This window comes from Canis lupus, chromosome 18 (assembly GCF_003254725.2).
Source record: "Canis lupus dingo isolate Sandy chromosome 18, ASM325472v2, whole genome shotgun sequence".
NCBI lineage: Eukaryota > Metazoa > Chordata > Mammalia > Carnivora > Canidae > Canis > Canis lupus.
In genome coordinates this window covers 38,274,327-38,292,756 of record NC_064260.1, presented here as the reverse complement: position 1 = coordinate 38,292,756, position 18,430 = coordinate 38,274,327, and the positions used below count along the sequence as shown (strand labels likewise).

At 44.0% G+C, this 18,430-nt stretch overlaps 1 protein-coding gene across 1 annotated transcript; it reads left to right on the top strand.

The window, feature by feature from the left end:
• Positions 1 to 12,795: 12,795 nt before the first annotated feature.
• Positions 12,796 to 13,749, top strand: LOC112663388 (olfactory receptor 6Q1). Its single transcript, XM_025452283.3, has one exon. The coding sequence runs from the start codon at positions 12,796 to 12,798 to the stop codon at positions 13,747 to 13,749; it is 954 nt and encodes a 317-aa protein (XP_025308068.3).
• Positions 13,750 to 18,430: the final 4,681 nt, after the last annotated feature.

Below are 18,430 nucleotides of genomic sequence, written 5' to 3'. Positions count from 1 at the left end.
TTTCAGGGTCGTGGGATCGAGTCCCACATGAGGCTCTGTGCTCATCGGGGAGTCTGCTTGAGATTCTCTCTCTCTCTTTACCTCTCCGCCAACTACGTGTGCACACACACTCTCTCTCTCAAACAAATAAACCTTAAAAAAAAAAGAACAAAGTAGATCTTATGGCAAAAGCATTAATGGGGATAAAGAGAGTAACCACAAAATACTAAATGTAACCACACACAATTATGAAATTGCATGCTTCTGATGTAATCTCTTATGTTATAATATAATAATAAATAGAGTGAACATTGAAGAATTATAGGAAGAAAGTCAAAAAGCCACAGCAGGGAACTGACACAACTCATAAATCAAGCAGACACAAATTAGGAAGGATATAGTGGCTCTGGATAATAAAATTAGCAAGTGTGATCTAATATATATGTGTATGTATCTAAAAACTTTGTCCACAACAAGTACATGAATAGCCTTTTCAGGTATGGATAGAATCTTTGTAAAATTTGATCATGAGGTCAAAAAGGCAATTTCAACAACTTAAAATGATTTTAAAAATAAATTTATTTATTTATTTATTTATTTATTTGAGACACACACAGAGAGAGAGAGAGAGGCAGAGACACAGGCAGAGGGAGAAGCAGGCTCCATGCAGGGAGCCTGATGTGGGACTTGATCTTGGAGGATCATGCCCTGGGCCGAAGGCAGGCGCTTATCCCTAAGCCACTGAGGGATCCCCAACAACTTTAAATAATTGATATCATACTGACCACAATACATCACCACATAATTAAATTAGAAATAATTTAAATGATAAATTAACACCCCTATCCTCTCCCTCTTTCCACTAATTGTGAAACTTAAGGACGCATTTATAAAGAACTCTAAATAAAGATAAATAAATGCCATAATAAAAAATTACAACTAAACAATAATAAATGTACTAAGACAAAAAATTGTGTGATGTAGCTAAAGTGGTGTTCAGAGGAAAATATGTGGCCTAATTGCATTTATTATAAACAAGAAAAATGAATATACATGAGTAGTATTCAACTAGAAGAACAGTAAACTACATATGAAGGTAGAAGGAAGGAAATAATAAATATGGAAGAAATAAATGAAATTGGAAATTGGGACACAAAGCTAAAAGCTTGTCCTCTGAAAAAAGAAGAAAAGGGAAATAATGAAAGAGATAATCTCCAGTAGGACTCATCAAGAAATAAAGGGAAAGCATGTAAGTAAGTAATATTAAGAAAAAAAGCTTGATTGACACCCAAGAGGTTGTTAACTAGTTCGAATGTCCTTCTGGTTATATGACCGAAATGACATCAGGTAACGGGGAAGGATGTGCTCAATATGGAAGCAAACTAAAATTGGATGTCTATTTCACAGCTTACACAAAGATCCAGTCCACTTGCATTACAGACTGAAGTGTAAAAAGCAAAATCTAAATATTTTTAGAATATATTTTAGTTAAGGTACAAAAGCACAAACCATACCAGGAAAACCTAAAGATGCTGCATACACAGAGTTAAACCCTGGGAAAACACTGTATAAGAAAGTAGACATATTTGGAAAATACACAGAATTCCTATAAATCATTTAAAACAATAACCTGCTCAATAGAAACATGAAGAAATAAGATGCACAGCGGAGGAAGGCCATATGACCAATCTGCATTTGACCTGGGGCACCCGGGTAGCTCAGTCGGTTAAACATCTGACTCTCGATTTCTGCTCAGGTCATGATCTCAGGGTCCTGGGTTGGAGCCCTTTGTCAGGCTCTGTGCTTAAGAGGGGAATCTGCTTGGATTTTCTCCCTCTGCACCTCCCCCACACAGCTCTTGGGTGCTCTGCCTCCAAAATAAATATATAAAAAATATGCATTTGACCTGATGCCTAATCCTTAGACAGTCACAACTTTAAGAGGCCATACTGACCTCGTGCTGGCCTTCTATGAGGCACGGCTGGTGGGAATATGGTTGGGACGACCTCTTTAGGGAGCAATTTGATATTATTTGGTGAAGTGGGAAATGCTCATTTAGGTGTACATCCTAGAAAAGCAGTTCTTAAACTTCAGAGTGTCTCAGAATCACCTGGAGGGCTCATGAAAGCACACCTTGCTGGGCCCCACTTCCAGAGTTTCTAATGCAGCTGGTCTGGGGCCAGGGCTGAGGCTTTGCATTCTGACATGGTCCTGGTGATGTTATTGCTGCCGGTGGGATCACACTTTGAGAACCACTCACTCCCCTAGAAGCCTTTGGCAGTGGTGCACAATGCGATATGTATAAAAATGTTCGTTGTTAGGAATAGCAAAAAGAAGAAACAGTTTAAATGTTCCCCAGCAAGAAAATGAATAAGGAATTTTTTTTAACACAACAGAATATACACAGAAGTTAAAATGAATGAACTAGAGATGCGAGTATAACAAAAAATATTGAAAACACTATTCTAGGGACAGCGTTTGAGCGCCTGCCTTTGGTCCAGGGCCTGTCCTGGAGTCCCGGGATCGAGTCCCACATAGGGCTTCCTGCATGGAGCCTGCTTCTCTCTCTGCCTGTGTCTCTGCCTCTCTCTCTCTCTGTGTCTCTCATGAATAAATAAATAAAATCTTAAAAAAAACACTATTCTATGAAAAAAGCCAAATACAAAGTGATATGTGGAGCTTGATACCATCTAGATACATTTTAAAGGCATGCAAAACAAAACAATATTTATGGATAACAAATGGTATAAATCATGCCTGAGTGAGAGAATACCCAATTTATGATATTCATTAATTGTGAGGAGGGGGTGAAGGTAATGGGACAGACATGGATAAACGGAGAGCCTCAACTGTACCTGCATTGTTTTTATCTATCGATCTATCGATTTACCTACCTATCATGTATCTATCATTAATTGTATTTTTTTTTTAAAAAGCTTAATAAATGTTGCTCTCCTAGCTTAGGCTGCTGTAACAGAATGCCATTTACTGGGTGGTTTATAAACAGTAGAGATTTATTTCTCAAGGTTCTAGGGGCTAGAATTCTGAGGTCAGGGAGCCAGCACGAATGGGTTCCAGTAAGAATTCTCTTTTGGGTTGCAGACTGCCAAATTCTGGTATCTTCCAGTGGTGGAAAGAGGGCGAGAGAGCTCTCTGGAGTCCTTTTTATAAGGGCACTTATCCCATTCATAGGGGTTTCATCCTTATAACCATATTCCCAAAGACCTCTCCTAATACCATCACAATGGGCATTAGGATTTAACATGTGAATTGGGGGAGATGCAAACATTCAGCCTATAATAAATGTCAAAAATTGTCAAGCTGGTTAGTGGGTATAAAGTTATTATGTTTCTTCTTGTGTATATAGTGGAATTATTTCATGATCGAAATGCATTAAAAAGAACACCTGCAAGAATACCAGGCCAGACTTTGTGTCTGGATGTTTTTAAGGCTGAAAATTGATCCTCTTTTCTGGGATAAAGACTGTATACAATTTTGTATACTTCATCACGATGCTATGTAAAAGTACAAGCAGTGCTTTCACATCCCTTCTCGGAGGAATGGTGAAGCCCCTCAGCTTTTCCCTCTGGTCTGGGTTCCTGTTCCTTCATCAGAACCCTGAACCTGCTCATCCTCCTCTCTGTCCTGATTTCTGGGCTGGGATATTTGATTCTTTGAGCAAGAGGAAAATAAAAGGAATCTGATCATCCAAAGCCTCTTTTATTGCCCTCACAGAGGAGAATCCTGCCTTTAATTGCTCAATTTTGGACTTCTATGGTGTAAAACTGGGACATACTGCAGGGCTGGATTGGTTTACACTGTAAAAGCAGAGAATTGCTGGCAGAAGACAAAATGTTCCCAAGGGAGAGATGGGAGGAGGAGAAACATGGGAACCAGCGGGGCTGGAGTTTGACAGCAGAGGTTTGGCCTCTTGTCTCCTCAGCCTTCCAGGTAGTTCTTTTCTCCCAAATGCCCTCGGCCTGCTGGCACGGTGGTCTTCCCAGATGCTTTGGATTGGCCTCAGAGGTCAGCGCCTGAGAGGACTTTTTTTTCCTTTGCATTTTTGAGGAGGAAGAGTCTCTGTCAGATTGGATCAAATTGGGTCAGAGCTGGAAATTTTCCATGGAGCAGGGACACAGGTATGACACTGTTCAATGTCCTTCCTGCCTTGAGCGGCCCAAAGTTCTAGAGCATAACTGCCTCGTGTCCACTGTTAGGTGAGGGAGCTCTTCAGTCTCGTTACGTCGTTTGTCTCTAACCACATCCTTGTCAGGTGGTATTATCTTCCCAACTCTATTAATGAGAAAACAGGCTTGAAGGGCAATCCATCCATCCATGTGGATTCAAATTCATGTCTATGATGTTTCATATGGAGCTACACCGCACTGGGTTCCAGGGGGATGCAAATAAATGTAAGACATGGCCCTGCCATCAAGGAGCTTTGTCATTTATTTGGGGGCACAAGCTATCTGCCCCTGAAGCATTTAGGCTGATGCAGTTGTATGACACAAAGAGGAACAATCCTGCATGTGTAGGATACATTAAGGGCCAGTCGTCTGCAGGGTGCTGTTAGCTTTGGCTCAGCTGCCTCCCACCATCAGAAGAGGATCACACCGCTGGTGTTCCTTTTGCTTTATAGTGAAATGATGTCATAGTTCCTTTTTGGAGAGAAAGATTACTCAGCCTGCAGATAATCATCAAGTGCTCTGAAGGAAGTTCTTTGGAAGGAAGGCAATTTGGCATCGTGAACATTCTAGAGAGAAGTGAGGCTTCGTCACTGCACTTATTGGACCATGAGCTCCTTAAGGAGTGAGGCTGGGTGTTTCACATCTGCATGGCACAGAGCCCGGCTCGGGGCAGCTAGGAAGCAAGGTCCATTGTTGTCATTGTAGATTTTCCCCAAGTGGGGATAAAGGGCAGGTGGGTGGGTGGGGAATAGCTGACCCTTTCTCGAGAAGGAAGGCTTCATTGCATCCTTGATAAATGTGGAAGTCTCAAGATTTCATTTCCCTCTATACTGGACCTTGGCAAAGAGTCTAGCTGGGGTGAAATCCTCCTTGGATGGCCCCTCATCCTCCAGGGTGCTTGTCCAGCTCATCTACAAACTTGCGACTTCCCTGGAGCTTCCGCACACCTCCTGGGGCAGGGTTTTCCATGATTTATTTTCTTCTCTCCTTTGCTGTCTGAGTGCTTCAAACCTCTGTGGAGACAGGATCCCATGGGAGACCCCTGGGATGTAGGAGGCACATACAGGGGGTAGGAGTCATTTTATAGCCAGTGACATCTCTCGTTTCTTCCTTTTCTGGTTTAGCTGCTAATGGATCTCTGCTCTTGCCCATAGGTTCAGATAAGCTGTGACCCTTGAATGTGGGGGTCTCTGTCCCACAATGAGGGCCCTCCCCTGCATTTGCCACCAGCCTCATGGTTCTGAGTGCATTGGCCCTTTGTCTTCCCCCCAGGGGAGAGAAGGGAAAGTAGCAGGGTGCAGGTGAGTGGCTCTTGAGAGGCACCTGGAGAGAAGCTCTTTAGCTTGTGGTTTACACCAAAGCTGGAAACTCGAAGCTCAGACTCGGAGAGCATGCAGAAGGTGTGCTGGTAAGACTGTCATCTCCCAGAGAGGCACCGAGTCTAGAGGAAGGATCTTTTTTTTCCTTTTTTTCTTTTATTTTGAGAGAGAAGGAGAGCATGAGAGGCAGGGAGAGGCGGAGGGAGAGGGAGAGAGAGAATCTTCAGCAGACTCCACACTCAGCACAGAGCCCAATGGGGGGCTCCACTCTCACGACCCTGAGATCCTGACCTGAGCTGAAATCAAGAGTCGGATGCTCAACCCACTGAGCCCCCCGGGCACCCCTACAGTAAGGACTCCTGACTTCAGTATAGCCCAATCCTTTCTTTAGACTTGTCCCACTTTGCCATCTCATTTCTTCTTTTGAAAGTTCTTCGACAGAGTCACTGAGGTTTTCAATATCAACCCATTTTCCAATAGAAGAGATGGAGGCACACAGAATTCCCTAAGGTCACACAGAGTAGGGGTGCCAAGAGACTTTTGGGGTTTTTAAGTTCCCCTTCTTGTCCATCTGCCCCTTCAAGTCACCTCACATTAACTGACAATCTAAACAGCATCAGTTTGCTTGTTAATCAGCTGCGGCTTCGAGGGCGTCCCCAGGTCCCCCCGAGACTGCCATCCCCTAGGCTTTGCGTTTCCTGAAACTCAGCGGTAATCACGCAATCCGTGAGCAACGGAAGCCAGATAATAAGGTCTTCCTGGAGAGAACCGTTAGTGTTCAAAGAGCCTGCACATCCATTATCTCACTGGTGCACATGACGTCCTGGGAGACTGGAAAGGCAGGTATCATCCCATTTAAAGATTATGAGCTACTCAGTACCGAAGTTACCAGAATGATGTGAGAAGCTCTCAGTTAATTGCCCGGGTTTGGTGTTAGGAAGGCTAACCCCTGGGGAGGTGGCATAGTGGAAAGACGCTGGGCTGTGGGGTCAGATGGGGCTGCAGTCCCTTCTGGACTCTGCGGCCCACCAGCTGCTTGGAGCGAGGCTTCAGGTGGCCCGACATGCTGGGTCCCTTTCTTCCCCTCACAGCTACCTGGCACCAGAGGTCATCCATCGAGGGCTTCGTGGAGCAGAGTTTGAGACGAACTGACATAGGACAGTTTGTCAGGAAGTTTAAAGATAAGTTCAGTAGCTAAGAAAAGGAAATTATATGTAGGATCAATTCCATTCGCTGTGTCCACAGGCCGGTGGTCCACATATGCAGGCCTCATCCTCACAGGCATCTCGGGTCTTGGGCTGGTGGGCAGGAGGGCTGCGTGGACATCCACACCCACCCCGGAGGGCGCTTCCTTTGGGAAGTACTGTGAGCTTCTTTGCTTTCTTGTTGCCCTGAGACCAGTGGCTGAAGGTGGAAAGGAAACAGCACTCCGGCTCAGCAGGACGCTCAGAGCATGTACTCATTCCTTTCTTACATCATAATTTATTGCATGCAGATGACATCCTAGTGACGCCTTTCGGCACTGGCAACATAGTCGTGGACAAAGGCACGGTCTTCAAGGAGCTGTGTGTGCGTGCGTGCGTATGTGTGTGTGGTGTTATAGCCAAACAAATAAATGTCTAACAGATGATAGCGAGGCTGTGACAAAAATGTCAAGCAAGGCAAGCAGGAGGTCAGAACAGGCTGCCTGCGAAAATGGCCCTATGCTGAGAATTGAAGCAATTGAAGGAAGTGCCGGAGGAAGCCACACAGGCAGAAGGAACAAAGGCAATAAAGAGCCAGGTCCTGAACGCCACTTCATGGTGTTTCCTTCCAGCTTTATTTTTTAATTTTATTTTTTTTAAAAAAGATTTTATTTATTTGAGAGGGAGAGAGTAAGAGAGAGCAGGGGGACTGGGAAGGGGAGCAGCCAAGGCAGAGGGAGAAGCTGACTCCCTGCTGTGCAGGGAGCCGGATGGGATGCGGGGCTCCATCCCGGGATCGTGGGACCATGACCTGAGCTGAAGGCAGACACTCAACCCCTCAGCCGACTGGGCCACCCAGGCGCACCTCCTTCCATCTCTAGACCTGCCCTGCAGATCTGCGCATCGTGGCTCCATGTGAAGATGGGAAAGCCAGAGGCTCAGCAAGGTGAAGTGACTTTCCCAAACTAGAGCTGATCCCCGATGGTGCCCAAGGGGGGCCCCACTCCTCTGATGGCAGAGGTGGTGCTGGCAATCCTGGCCTGTCCCCACTGCCTCCTCACCTGGGGATGGTGGCTGGTTTCCAAAATTTTTGTCTGTGTGCTAGTGAGTTCTTTTTGCAGTTCCTTTCACAGCCAGGACAGGTGTCCCAGAGGCTGGATGCAGACAGTGGGGAGACGGGGAGCTGGCCGTGGAGCTGCCCAAACAGCTGCAGGAGTGCAGGCTGAATTCCCCTGCATGAGCCCTCAACATGGTTTCTCTGTGTTTGTCAGGGAAAACCTTAGCCAAGGGAGCACCTTCTTTTGAGGACGTCCAATGAGGCCTGTGTGACCTCTGTATTCAGTCACATTCAGCCCAATGTGTGACCCTTGTGACCATCCCCTTCCCTGTCGGCCACCCTTGGCTGAGTTCTCTCAACCTGGAGAGGAAGCCAGGATCAATAGGCCAGGAGCCTTGCTGGGGCCCCCCATGTCCCAGAGCCTGCGGCGCCTTCCTCCAGCGGGGCCTTTGAGCGCAGGGGAGTTGACCTCACAGGTGGGGCGGGGGCCTGGATGCAGGGGAGGGCCTTGGCACCCCTACTCTGTGTGACCTTAGGGGAATTCTGTGTGCCTCCATTTCTTCAACTGGAAAATGGGTTGATATTTAAAACCTCAGTGACTCTGTCAAAGAACTTTCGAAAGGCAATTGGCAGATTGAGGTGGCGAGGCCCGAGGAGGGAGCACTGGCTCTTGCATCAGGCTGGCAGGGGTTTGCATCCCATCTCTGTCATGTCCTAGTTCTTTGATCTGATGCAAGTTATTTGCTGTCTCTGAGCTTGTTTTTCCAACTGCATGAAACCCGGGACCCTTGGTGTGGGGATGAAATGAGATGATCTAAGCCCAGCAGAATGTGGCCCTCAGGAGGAGCTTGGTAAACATCCTCTCCTCCCTCCTCTGAGGGAGGCTCCTCTCCTACCAACACAGGATTTGAGTGCTCTGAGAGGACACTCGGCTCCTCCTGAAACTTTCCCAGAAGGCTCTCTTCATTTAACCCATCCCTGGCGTGTTAATGTGATTCTACGAGCAGCAGTCCATTCAGTTGGGTTGGATGTTGACCTCTATCTAGGTTTTTTTTCATCGCATTTCGGTTAGGAGGTAGTGGACTTGGGGTATGAAGACAAGTCATCTGATGCCTGAATGGGGTCCTACCCTCTCTACCATTTGTCTCCGCGGGGACCCCAAATCTCTCCCACAGATTCATCTTTCACACCTCTCCTCGCTGGCCCACCCCATTCTCCTCTGCTGAGCCTGGATTATTAGGATTATTATCTGTCTGTCAAGAATTATCTTGTCCCTCACTGTGATGTGGTTGGGAAATTCTTTCTTGAGCTCACCTATCCCATCTTCCTTCTGGGCCAGACTAACTGTCCCTGCTCTGTTCTCTCAGATACATGAAAAGGGACTCATCACGTTGCTGTGATAGCACTTGGATACTTCTCCGTCTCCCCTGAAAGACTCTGAGCCCTTCAAGGGCAGGGTTCACAAACTCTTATAGGTTTCAAACACAGCAAATGTTATAAAGTCAGGTCAGGCTTCTACGGCATGTATGTGCAGAAAGTGCCTGTTAGGAAGGGCATCCAGCAAGGGTAAGCACTGCTTCTAAGCTGCTACATCATTAGTGAGGTTCACATGCAGGGGTTGTGTCCTGAAATGTCCCAGAGCCAAGCAGAAGCATGAAGCATCTGGGGTTGCAATGCAGTAATTCGGCCAGGAAGCCCGTGTTTATAGACCGTTTGCTGTGGGGATGGGAGAACGGACTTAGGGATGGGGCAGATGCATGCAGGAATCTGAGGACTTTGACCTTTTCCTGACCATGTATCTCTACATGCTTTCATTGCCGGGAAATCATGGAATGTTGAAGTCAGAGGAACTTCCTTAATTACATTTCTTAGGGGAAGGAGCAAGAGTTTGAGATCTTTTTAGCCTGAATTCAAATCCCAGTTTAGGCATTTGTGAGTGCAGGCAAAGCTTAATACCTTTTCCTCCAGAGGGTCGGAGATAGTGACTAATTCCCCCAAGATCACAGAACCAGGATGTCACTGTGTCAGTTATATATCGCAGCTATTCAAGCCACTCCCAAACTTAATGGCTTAAAGTCACAACAATCCTTTATTTAACTCATAAACCTGGAATGTGGGGGAGGGCCCAGCAGGAAAGGCTGTGTCTGCCGGGCCAGCCCAGTTTAGGGCTGAGGATCTATTTCCTCAGGACCTGGCTCAGTCACCTGGCTGGCACATTGGTGCTGGCTGTCAGTGGGAGTTCAGCCAGGGCTGAGAGCGGGGGAACTTAATTTCTGCCCACCTGGGCTTCTTGCAGGCTCCTTGGGCTTCCTCACAATATGGTGGCTACATTCCAAGAAGCAGAGAGAGTGAAATCAGTTTCTTAAGACCTGGGCTTGGAAACTGGCACAACATCACTTCTGTCTTACTCTGTTGTCAAGCAGTCACCAAGCCCAGGTTCAAGTGGCCATGGGCCCCACTTTTTAATGAGAAGATTGTCAAAGAATTTGGGGCTTAAAAACTTCTGTATAGTGGAGACATTATATTCTTTCATTTAATCTAAAATAACATAGGGATTTATCTTATTTCTCTTATTTTTATTCACTTCTTGTTCATCTTATTCACTTTTTTTATTTAGAAATTACTATTATTTAAAAAATTTTAAATTCCAATGTAGATAGCATGCAGTGTTATATTAGTTTCAGGTGTCCAATATCATGACTCAACAGTTCTATACATTACTCAGTGCTCATCATGATGGGTTCGCTCCGAATCCCCGTTATCTATTTCAGCCACCTTTCCCCCAGTACTCTGGTAACCACTGCTATTTGTAGTTAAGAATCTATTTCTTGGTTTGTCTCTCTTCCCCCCCTTTGTTAATTTGCTTTGTTTCTTAAATTCCACATATGAGTGAAATCATATGGTCTTTGTCTCTGACTGACTTATTTCACTTAGCATTATACTCTTTAGATCCATCTGTGTTGTTGCAAATGGCAAGATTTCATCCTTTCTGATGGCTGAGTAATATCCCATTGCCTATATAGACCACATCTTCGTTATCCATTCATCTGTCCATAGACACTTGGGTTGTTTCTGCAGTTTGGCTATTGTAGATGATCCCACAATAAATATTGGGGTGCATGTATCCCTTTGATTTAGTGTTTCTGTTTTCTGTAGGTAAATGCTCAGTAGTGGAATTATTGGATTGTGGGGTAGTTCTATTTTTAATTTTTTGAAGAATCTCCATACTTTTTTCCACAGTGGCTGCACCACTTTGCACTCTCAAAACCTTTTTATTATCTGCTTTTAGAAGAGGAATTTGTAGTGATTTGCCCATGGTCACATATCTCAAGTTGATGTTGGAACTTGGAGTCAAACACAATCCTGTTGATTCTGTCTCTCTTTTTTAAAGAGTTTATTTAGTTATGAGAGACACACATACAGGCAGAGAGAGGAGTAGGCTCCCTTCAAGGAGCCTGATGAGGACTCGATCTCAGGACCCTGGGATCATGACTTGAGCCAAAGGCAGAAGTTCAACCACTGAGCCACCCAGGTGCCCCTGATTCTGTCTGTCTGTCTCTCTTTTTAAAGATTTTATTTATTTATTCATGACACACACACACACACACACACACACACACACACACACACAGAGGCAGAGACACAGGCAGAGGGAGAAGCAGGCTCCATGCAGGGAGCCCGACGTGGGACTCGATCCTGGGATTCCCGGATCATGCCCTGGGCTGAAGGCAGGCGCTAAACCTCTGAACCACCCAGGGATTCCCCATCCCCCCAATTCTGTCTCTTGATAGCTCTGTTCACTCTCCATGCCTATGGCCTATGGCTATCATCACCCCATGCTACACCTGCAAAACATTCTTACCTGGCTTTCTGTCTCCCATCTTAATCCTCTCCATGGCTGTGTTGGCACAGCAAACTTGGTCCTTATGAAGGGCAGAAAGCTTAGCTTGCTCCTCTTCTTAAGCTCCTCAAGGCTGTCTGTTGTTCTCATACTGAAGTTCAGCTCTGTCCTTTCCTTTCACTTGGCTCTTTGCTCTTCATGATGTCCTTGCCTGTTCCTCAGCCTCAACAGGAGCCTTCTTCCCTACATTCTCTACTCCAGGAGAAGTCAACATTTAAATTTTTCTCTACCATATATTGACCTAAACATGATGCTAAATGCATTAAAGGGATTATCTACTTAAGAATTTCACTAGTTGGGGCACCTGGGTGGCTCAGTGGTTGGGCGTCTGCCTTTGGGTCAGGGAGTGATCCTGGGGTCCTGGGATCGAGTCCCACATCAGGCTCCCTGCATGGAACCTGCTTCTTCCTTTTCCTATGTCTCTGCCTCTCTCTGGTCTCTCATGAATAAATAAATAAAACCTTTAAAAAAATTTTCACTGGTCTATTAGTTAAATTCTTTTGTATTTAAAGCCAGGTTGGGGTGCCTGGGTGGCTCAGCAGTTTGGTGCCTGCCTTTGGCCCAGAGCGTGATCCTGGAGTCCTGGGATCGAGTCCCATGTCGAGCTCCTTGCATGGAGCTTGCTTCTCCTCCCTCTGCCTATGTCTCTGCCTCTCTCTGTGTCTCTCATGAATAAATAAATAAAATCTAAAAAAAAAAAAAAAGCCAGGTAGGTAGGCTTGATCAGAAAGCCAAGCTTTTAACTTCCATGGTAACCTGTATCTACTTAAAGTTTTCCAAATGCATGGTGTTCTCTCTGGTCTCTGAGATGTTAGACTTGCTGGGCTCTCTTCTCTTTTATCTCAGTTGCTTATCCTTATCTTCCAGGTTCCAGTTGAGACAACACTTCCTTTAGGAAGTGTTCTCTGATTCCTCCAGACTAGGGAAGCTTCCCTGCTATATCCTCCCATGATACCTCCATCCATATCCAGCACTTGAAATTTTGTACTGAAGTTGTCTGTTTTCTGGAGCTCCTCACGGACTGCATATTCTTCGAGGGCAGGAAAAGTGTCTTGACTTTGTTTTCCTCTTCCAAAATGAAAGATGTCTCTGTGCACCATCCTTACTGATTCTCTTTGAATTGTCTTCATCTATGAGGCTATGAGTGTCCTGACTCTTGCTCACACCCATGCAGCCATATGCCCAAAACTGGACCCATGTAACAGAGTTTGTCATGGTGGGCTTTGCTGGGGTGCATGAAGCACGCCTTCTCTTCTTTACAGTCTTTCTCACCATGTACCTGTTCACCTTGGTGGAGAACTTGGCCATCATCTTGGTGGTGGCTTTGAACCATCGGCTACACAGACCCATGTATTTCTTCCTGACACACTTGTCCTGCCTTGAAATTTGGTACACTTCAGTGACGGTGCCTAAGATGCTGGCTGGTTTTATTGGGGTAGATGGGGGCAAGAATATCTCCTACACTGGCTGTCTATCCCAACTCTTCATCTTTACCTTCCTGGGGGCAACTGAGTGTTTTCTACTGGCTGCCATGGCCTATGACCGCTATGTGGCCATTTGTATGCCTCTTCGATATGGGGCCTTGGTGTCGTGGGGCACCTGCATCCGTCTGGCAGCTGCTTGTTGGCTGGTGGGCCTCCTCACACCTGTTTTGCCTATCTACCTCATGTCCCAGCTGACATTTTGTGGTCCCAATGTCATCGACCACTTCTTCTGTGATGTCTCACCACTGCTAGCCTTGTCCTGCTCAGATGTCACCCTGAAGGAGACCACAGACTTCCTAGTCTCTCTGATGGTGCTCCTGGTCTCCTCTACAGTCATTTCTGTGTCCTATGGCAACATCGTCTGGACGTTGCTGCACATCCGTTCGGCTGCTGAGCGCAGAAAGGCTTTCTCCACTTGTGCAGCTCACCTGACAGTGGTGAGCCTCTTCTATGGCACTCTTTTCTTTATGTATGTCCGGACCAAAGTGGCCTCCTCCATCAACTTCAACAAGGTAGTGTCTGTCTTCTACTCCATTGTCACACCAATGCTCAACCCCCTCATCTACAGTCTTCGGAACAAGGAGGTGAAGGGAGCTCTGGGCCGAGCCTTTTCCCTCAGGTCTTGGAAAGGTCAGTGAGGAGGCAGGTGGGGCCCTAGTTTTCTTGTCTGGATTTTCAGAAGGAAAGTGGTGAGGACTATGGGACAGAGCAGTAACCTAGCTAGTCAGGAGTTATGGATTACGTGTTAGTTAAAGTAAATTGTTAATCTGTTATCACAAGAGACACTTAACTCTAATGCAGCTTAAAGACAGATTTCCTCTTTTTTGCATGAGTTCAAGGGGAGTGTTCCAGGTTGGTAAGTGGCTCTGTTCAACAGGCATTCAAAGACCCAGTTTCTGTCCATCCATAGAGTCCACATTCCTTAGGATGTTGATAAGTGAAGGGCTATGGGCCAAATTCAACTCAGCACTTCTTTTTTTATGAGTTTTGAGCTAAAAATGGCTTTTATACTTTTAAATGATTGTAAACAAATCAAAAGTAGAATAATATTTCGTGACATATCATTTTATAAAATTAAAATTTCAGTGTTCATAAATCAAATTATACTAGAATACAATAACATCATATATGTTGTTTATGGCTCCTTTTGTGCTACAATGACAGAGTTGAGTAGTTGTGATAGAGACCGCTTGCCAATCCCCAATCTAAGGCCTTTTTGTTATTTACATGGTCAATAAAGCGTTTCAGGGGGGCAAGAAGGGTGAGGGTAGATTATGGAGGAAACAAACCTCACCTCTTAAAGTTTCTCCACTAGATGTAGAAACCATCATTTCTGCTCAGTTCTCTTGGTAAGAAGCTAGCCATAAGTCCTATATAATTGCTAAAAATAATCCATAGCAAGGTGGCCAGGTACCGACCCCCAATTTGATGATTGTGGAGAAAAAGGAGAGAAGAAATTTTGGCAGACAGTCAGCAGTTTTCATTACAAAGTCCCCACAATCACAGGTGATTTTCCATGTGATCCATGAACTTATTTTCTTTGTAGCTACATGGTCTTATTTGAAACATAGACCCATCTGTCCTCTTCACCAAACCGTGCTTTGAAAATGCATTTAAGAAGATCTGTATGACGATGTCAGCGCACTTGAAGTAAGGCTTCAAAGGCAATTATAATTCAAGTCATTCCCTACGCTTAGATAGTTGTACTCTTAAAGACATTTATAATCACCATTTGAATGTGCATTCCAGCAACTACAGTACATGGAAGAGGAAAATGCTGGGCTTGATTGAGTTGGGGAAGGACAGATTTTCTGTGATAGTGTTTCTCACCTGGCCAAGAATGAGCGGATTACATGATGGTACCCATAGCATCATGGTCTCTACACCCCCTGCCCCACTCAGTGTCTTAGCTGTTGCACTTGTAATGGTCAGGAGAGAGGACACAAAACCACATTTTGAAAGTCATTTCATTTGTTGAATACTATATATAATTTATTGAATATTATATATGTGCTTTATATGCTTTTGGATGATGGCAAGATGCATAAACAGTGCCAAAATGAGAACCTTTCAGGATCAAAAATAAGAATTCATGTGAATGAAATAAGAGTAGAACTTTCAGACACCTGACTTGAGTAGATTTGAACACAAAATGCATTTGACTTTTAGGTTTCTGGCTGATGGAAACAAAGCAAAACATAATGGGTATATAAGCGTTCTCCAGAGAAACAGAACCAATAAGATCTCTATCTATCTATCTATCTATCTATCTATCTATCTATCTATCTATCCATCTATCTATCTATCATTATAGTGGTATAACTATCTATCTATTTAGATAGACTGAAAGATTATAGGTGTTGGCTCACATGATATGAAGGCTGAGAAGTCCCATGATCTGTCATCTTCAAGCTGGAGAACTGAGAAAATCAGTGGTGTGATTCAGTCTGAGCCTGAAGGTTTGAGGACCAGAGGAACCTATGGGGGTAAGTCTGACACCAAGGCCTAAGAATCAGGGGCACAAATGTTCAAGGGCAGGAGAAGATGGATGTCAAAGCACCAGTCAAGAGAGCAAATTCTCCCTTCCTGCTCCTTTTGGTTCATCTAGGCCCTCAATGGACTAGATGATGTTCACTTGTATTGGTGAGAACAATCTTCTCTTTTCAGTCTACTTATTCAGTCTTCAGAAAAATCCTTGTAAACACCCCAAAATAACATTTTAATGACTATTTGAGCATCCCTTAGCCCAGTGAGGTTGATGGAAAAGATTCACTATCATACCAAGTCGTGTCATTCTCATTTATGATTCTAGAAAGAACTCAAGTTCAAACACACAGAATGCTTTCTGGATTTTGACTCTAAGAACAACTCTATGGGAAGTATCAATGAAACTTACAATTTTGAGATTGTTGAAGATCAATTACTTAAAATGGTAAAAACTCAGAGGCATACTTTTGGAAAGGATCCTATATACGGAAAGTGAATCTTGCTTTAATAAAATCTGATACGAGAAACTAAACTGATAATACAATATGTCAATGTACTTCAATAAAAAAAGAAAAAAGAAGCTGAATAAAAGAGGCCTTTGTGAGTGTGATTATTTACATTACAAAACAATCACTCCCTTTGAAAAAGACCTACCTACCAGAATCTGGAGTGCTGGTGAGGTGCATAGTTATGTGTAAGTATAGATAGTGAAAATTTTTCTTTTTAATTAATTGATTAATTAGCTTCTGGCTTTGTTTTTGCATTATAATGGACACAATGTTATATTAGTTTCAGGTGTACAGCATGCTGATTCAATATTTTTATACATTATGAAATGATCACCCTATTGGTTTAGTTTTCATCAGTCACTAAACAAAAAGCTAGAACAATGTTAATGACTATATTCCTTATGCAATACATTACATCCTGGTGACTTATTTTAAACTGGAAGTTTTGATGGCTAAATATACTTTTTAAAGATTTTATTTTATTTATTCATGAAAGACACACAGAGAGAGGCAGAGACATAAGCAGAGGGAGGAGAAGCAGGCTCCATGCAAGGAGCTCGATGTGGGACTCAGTCCCAGGAATCTGAGCCTGACACTCAACCAATAACCCACCCAGGTGTCCCTAATAGAGGATTTTGTTTCAGTATTTTTGGAATGGCTAGTATGCATCAGACATGAAACTGGGCACAAAATTTGGACAAACTTATAGTTGATGAAAGAAAGAATGAATGGATAGCCTTTTTGTTTTTGTTTTTGTTTTTTTGTTTGTATATTTTTTTAATTTTTTTTTTTTTTTTTTTTTATTTATTTATGATAGTCACACAGAGAGAGAGAGAGGCAGAGACACAGGCAGAGGGAGGAGCAGGCTCCATGCACTGGGAGCCCGATGTGGGATTCGATCCCGGGTCTCCAGGATCGCGCCCTGGGCCAAAGACAGGCGCTAAACCGCTGCGCCACCCCGGGATCCCCTTGTTTGTATATTTTTTTATTGGAATTCGATTTTCTTTTTTTTTTATCTTTAGAAATTTTATTTTATTTTATTTTATTTATTTTTTATTTATTTTTTTTATTGGTGTTCAATTTACTAACATACAGAATAACACCCAGTGCCCGTCACCCATTCACTCCCACCCCCCGCCCTCCTCCCCTTCTACCACCCCTAGTTCGTTTCCCAGAGTTAGCAGTCTTTACGTTCTGTCTCCCTTTCTGATATTTCCCACACATTTCTTCTACCTTCCCTTATTTTCCCTTTCACTATTATTTATATTCCCCAAATGAATGAGAACATATAATGTTTGTCCTTCTCCGACTGACTTACTTCACTCAGCATAATACCCTCCAGTTCCATCCACGTTGAAGCAAATGGTGGGTATTTGTCATTTCTAATAGCTGAGTAATATTCCATTGTATACATAAACCACATCTTCTTTATCCATTCATCTTTCGTTGGACACCGAGGCTCCTTCCACAGTTTGGCTATCGTGGCCATTGCTGCTAGAAACATCGGGGTGCAGGTGTCCCGGCGTTTCATTGCATTTGTATCTTTGGGGTAAATCCCCAACAGTGCAATTGCTGGGTCGTAGGGCAGGTATATTTTTAACTGTTTGAGGAACCTCCACACAGTTTTCCAGAGTGGCTGCACCAGTTCACATTCCCACCAACAGTGTAAGAGGGTTCCCTTTTCTCCGCATCCTCTCCAACATTTGTTGTTTCCTGCCTTGTTAATTTTCCCCATTCTCACTGGTGTGAGGTGGTATCTCATTGTGGTTTTGATTTGTATTTCCCTGATGGCAAGTGATGCAGAGCATTTTCTCATATGCATGTTGGCCATGTCTATGTCTTCCTCTGTGAGATTTCTCTTCATGTCTTTTGCCCATTTCATGATTGGATTGTTTGTTTCTTTGGTGTTGAGTTTAAGAAGTTCTTTATAGATCTTGGAAACTAGCCCTTTGTCTGATATGTCATTTGCAAATATCTTCTCCCATTCTGTAGGTTGTCTTTGAGTTTTGTTGACTGTATCCTTTGCTGTGCAAAAGCTTCTTATCTTGATGAAGTCCCAATAGTTCATTTTTGCTTTTGTTTCTTTTGCCTTCGTGGATGTATCTTGCAAGAAGTTACTATGGCCGAGTTCAAAAAGGGTGTTGCCTGTGTTCTTCTCTAGGATTTTGATGGACTCTTGTCTCACATTTAGATCTTTCATCCATTTTGAGTTTATCTTTGTGTATGGTGAAAGAGAGTGGTCTAGTTTCATTCTTCTGCATGTGGATGTCCAATTTTCCCAGCACCATTTATTGAAGAGACTGTCTTTCTTCCAATGGATAGT

Bases quoted from the DNA above. Each gene is read 5' to 3' on its own strand.
- LOC112663388 (XM_025452283.3), top strand. From the start codon at position 12,796: ATGCAGCCATATGCCCAAAACTGGACCCATGTAACAGAGTTTGTCATG.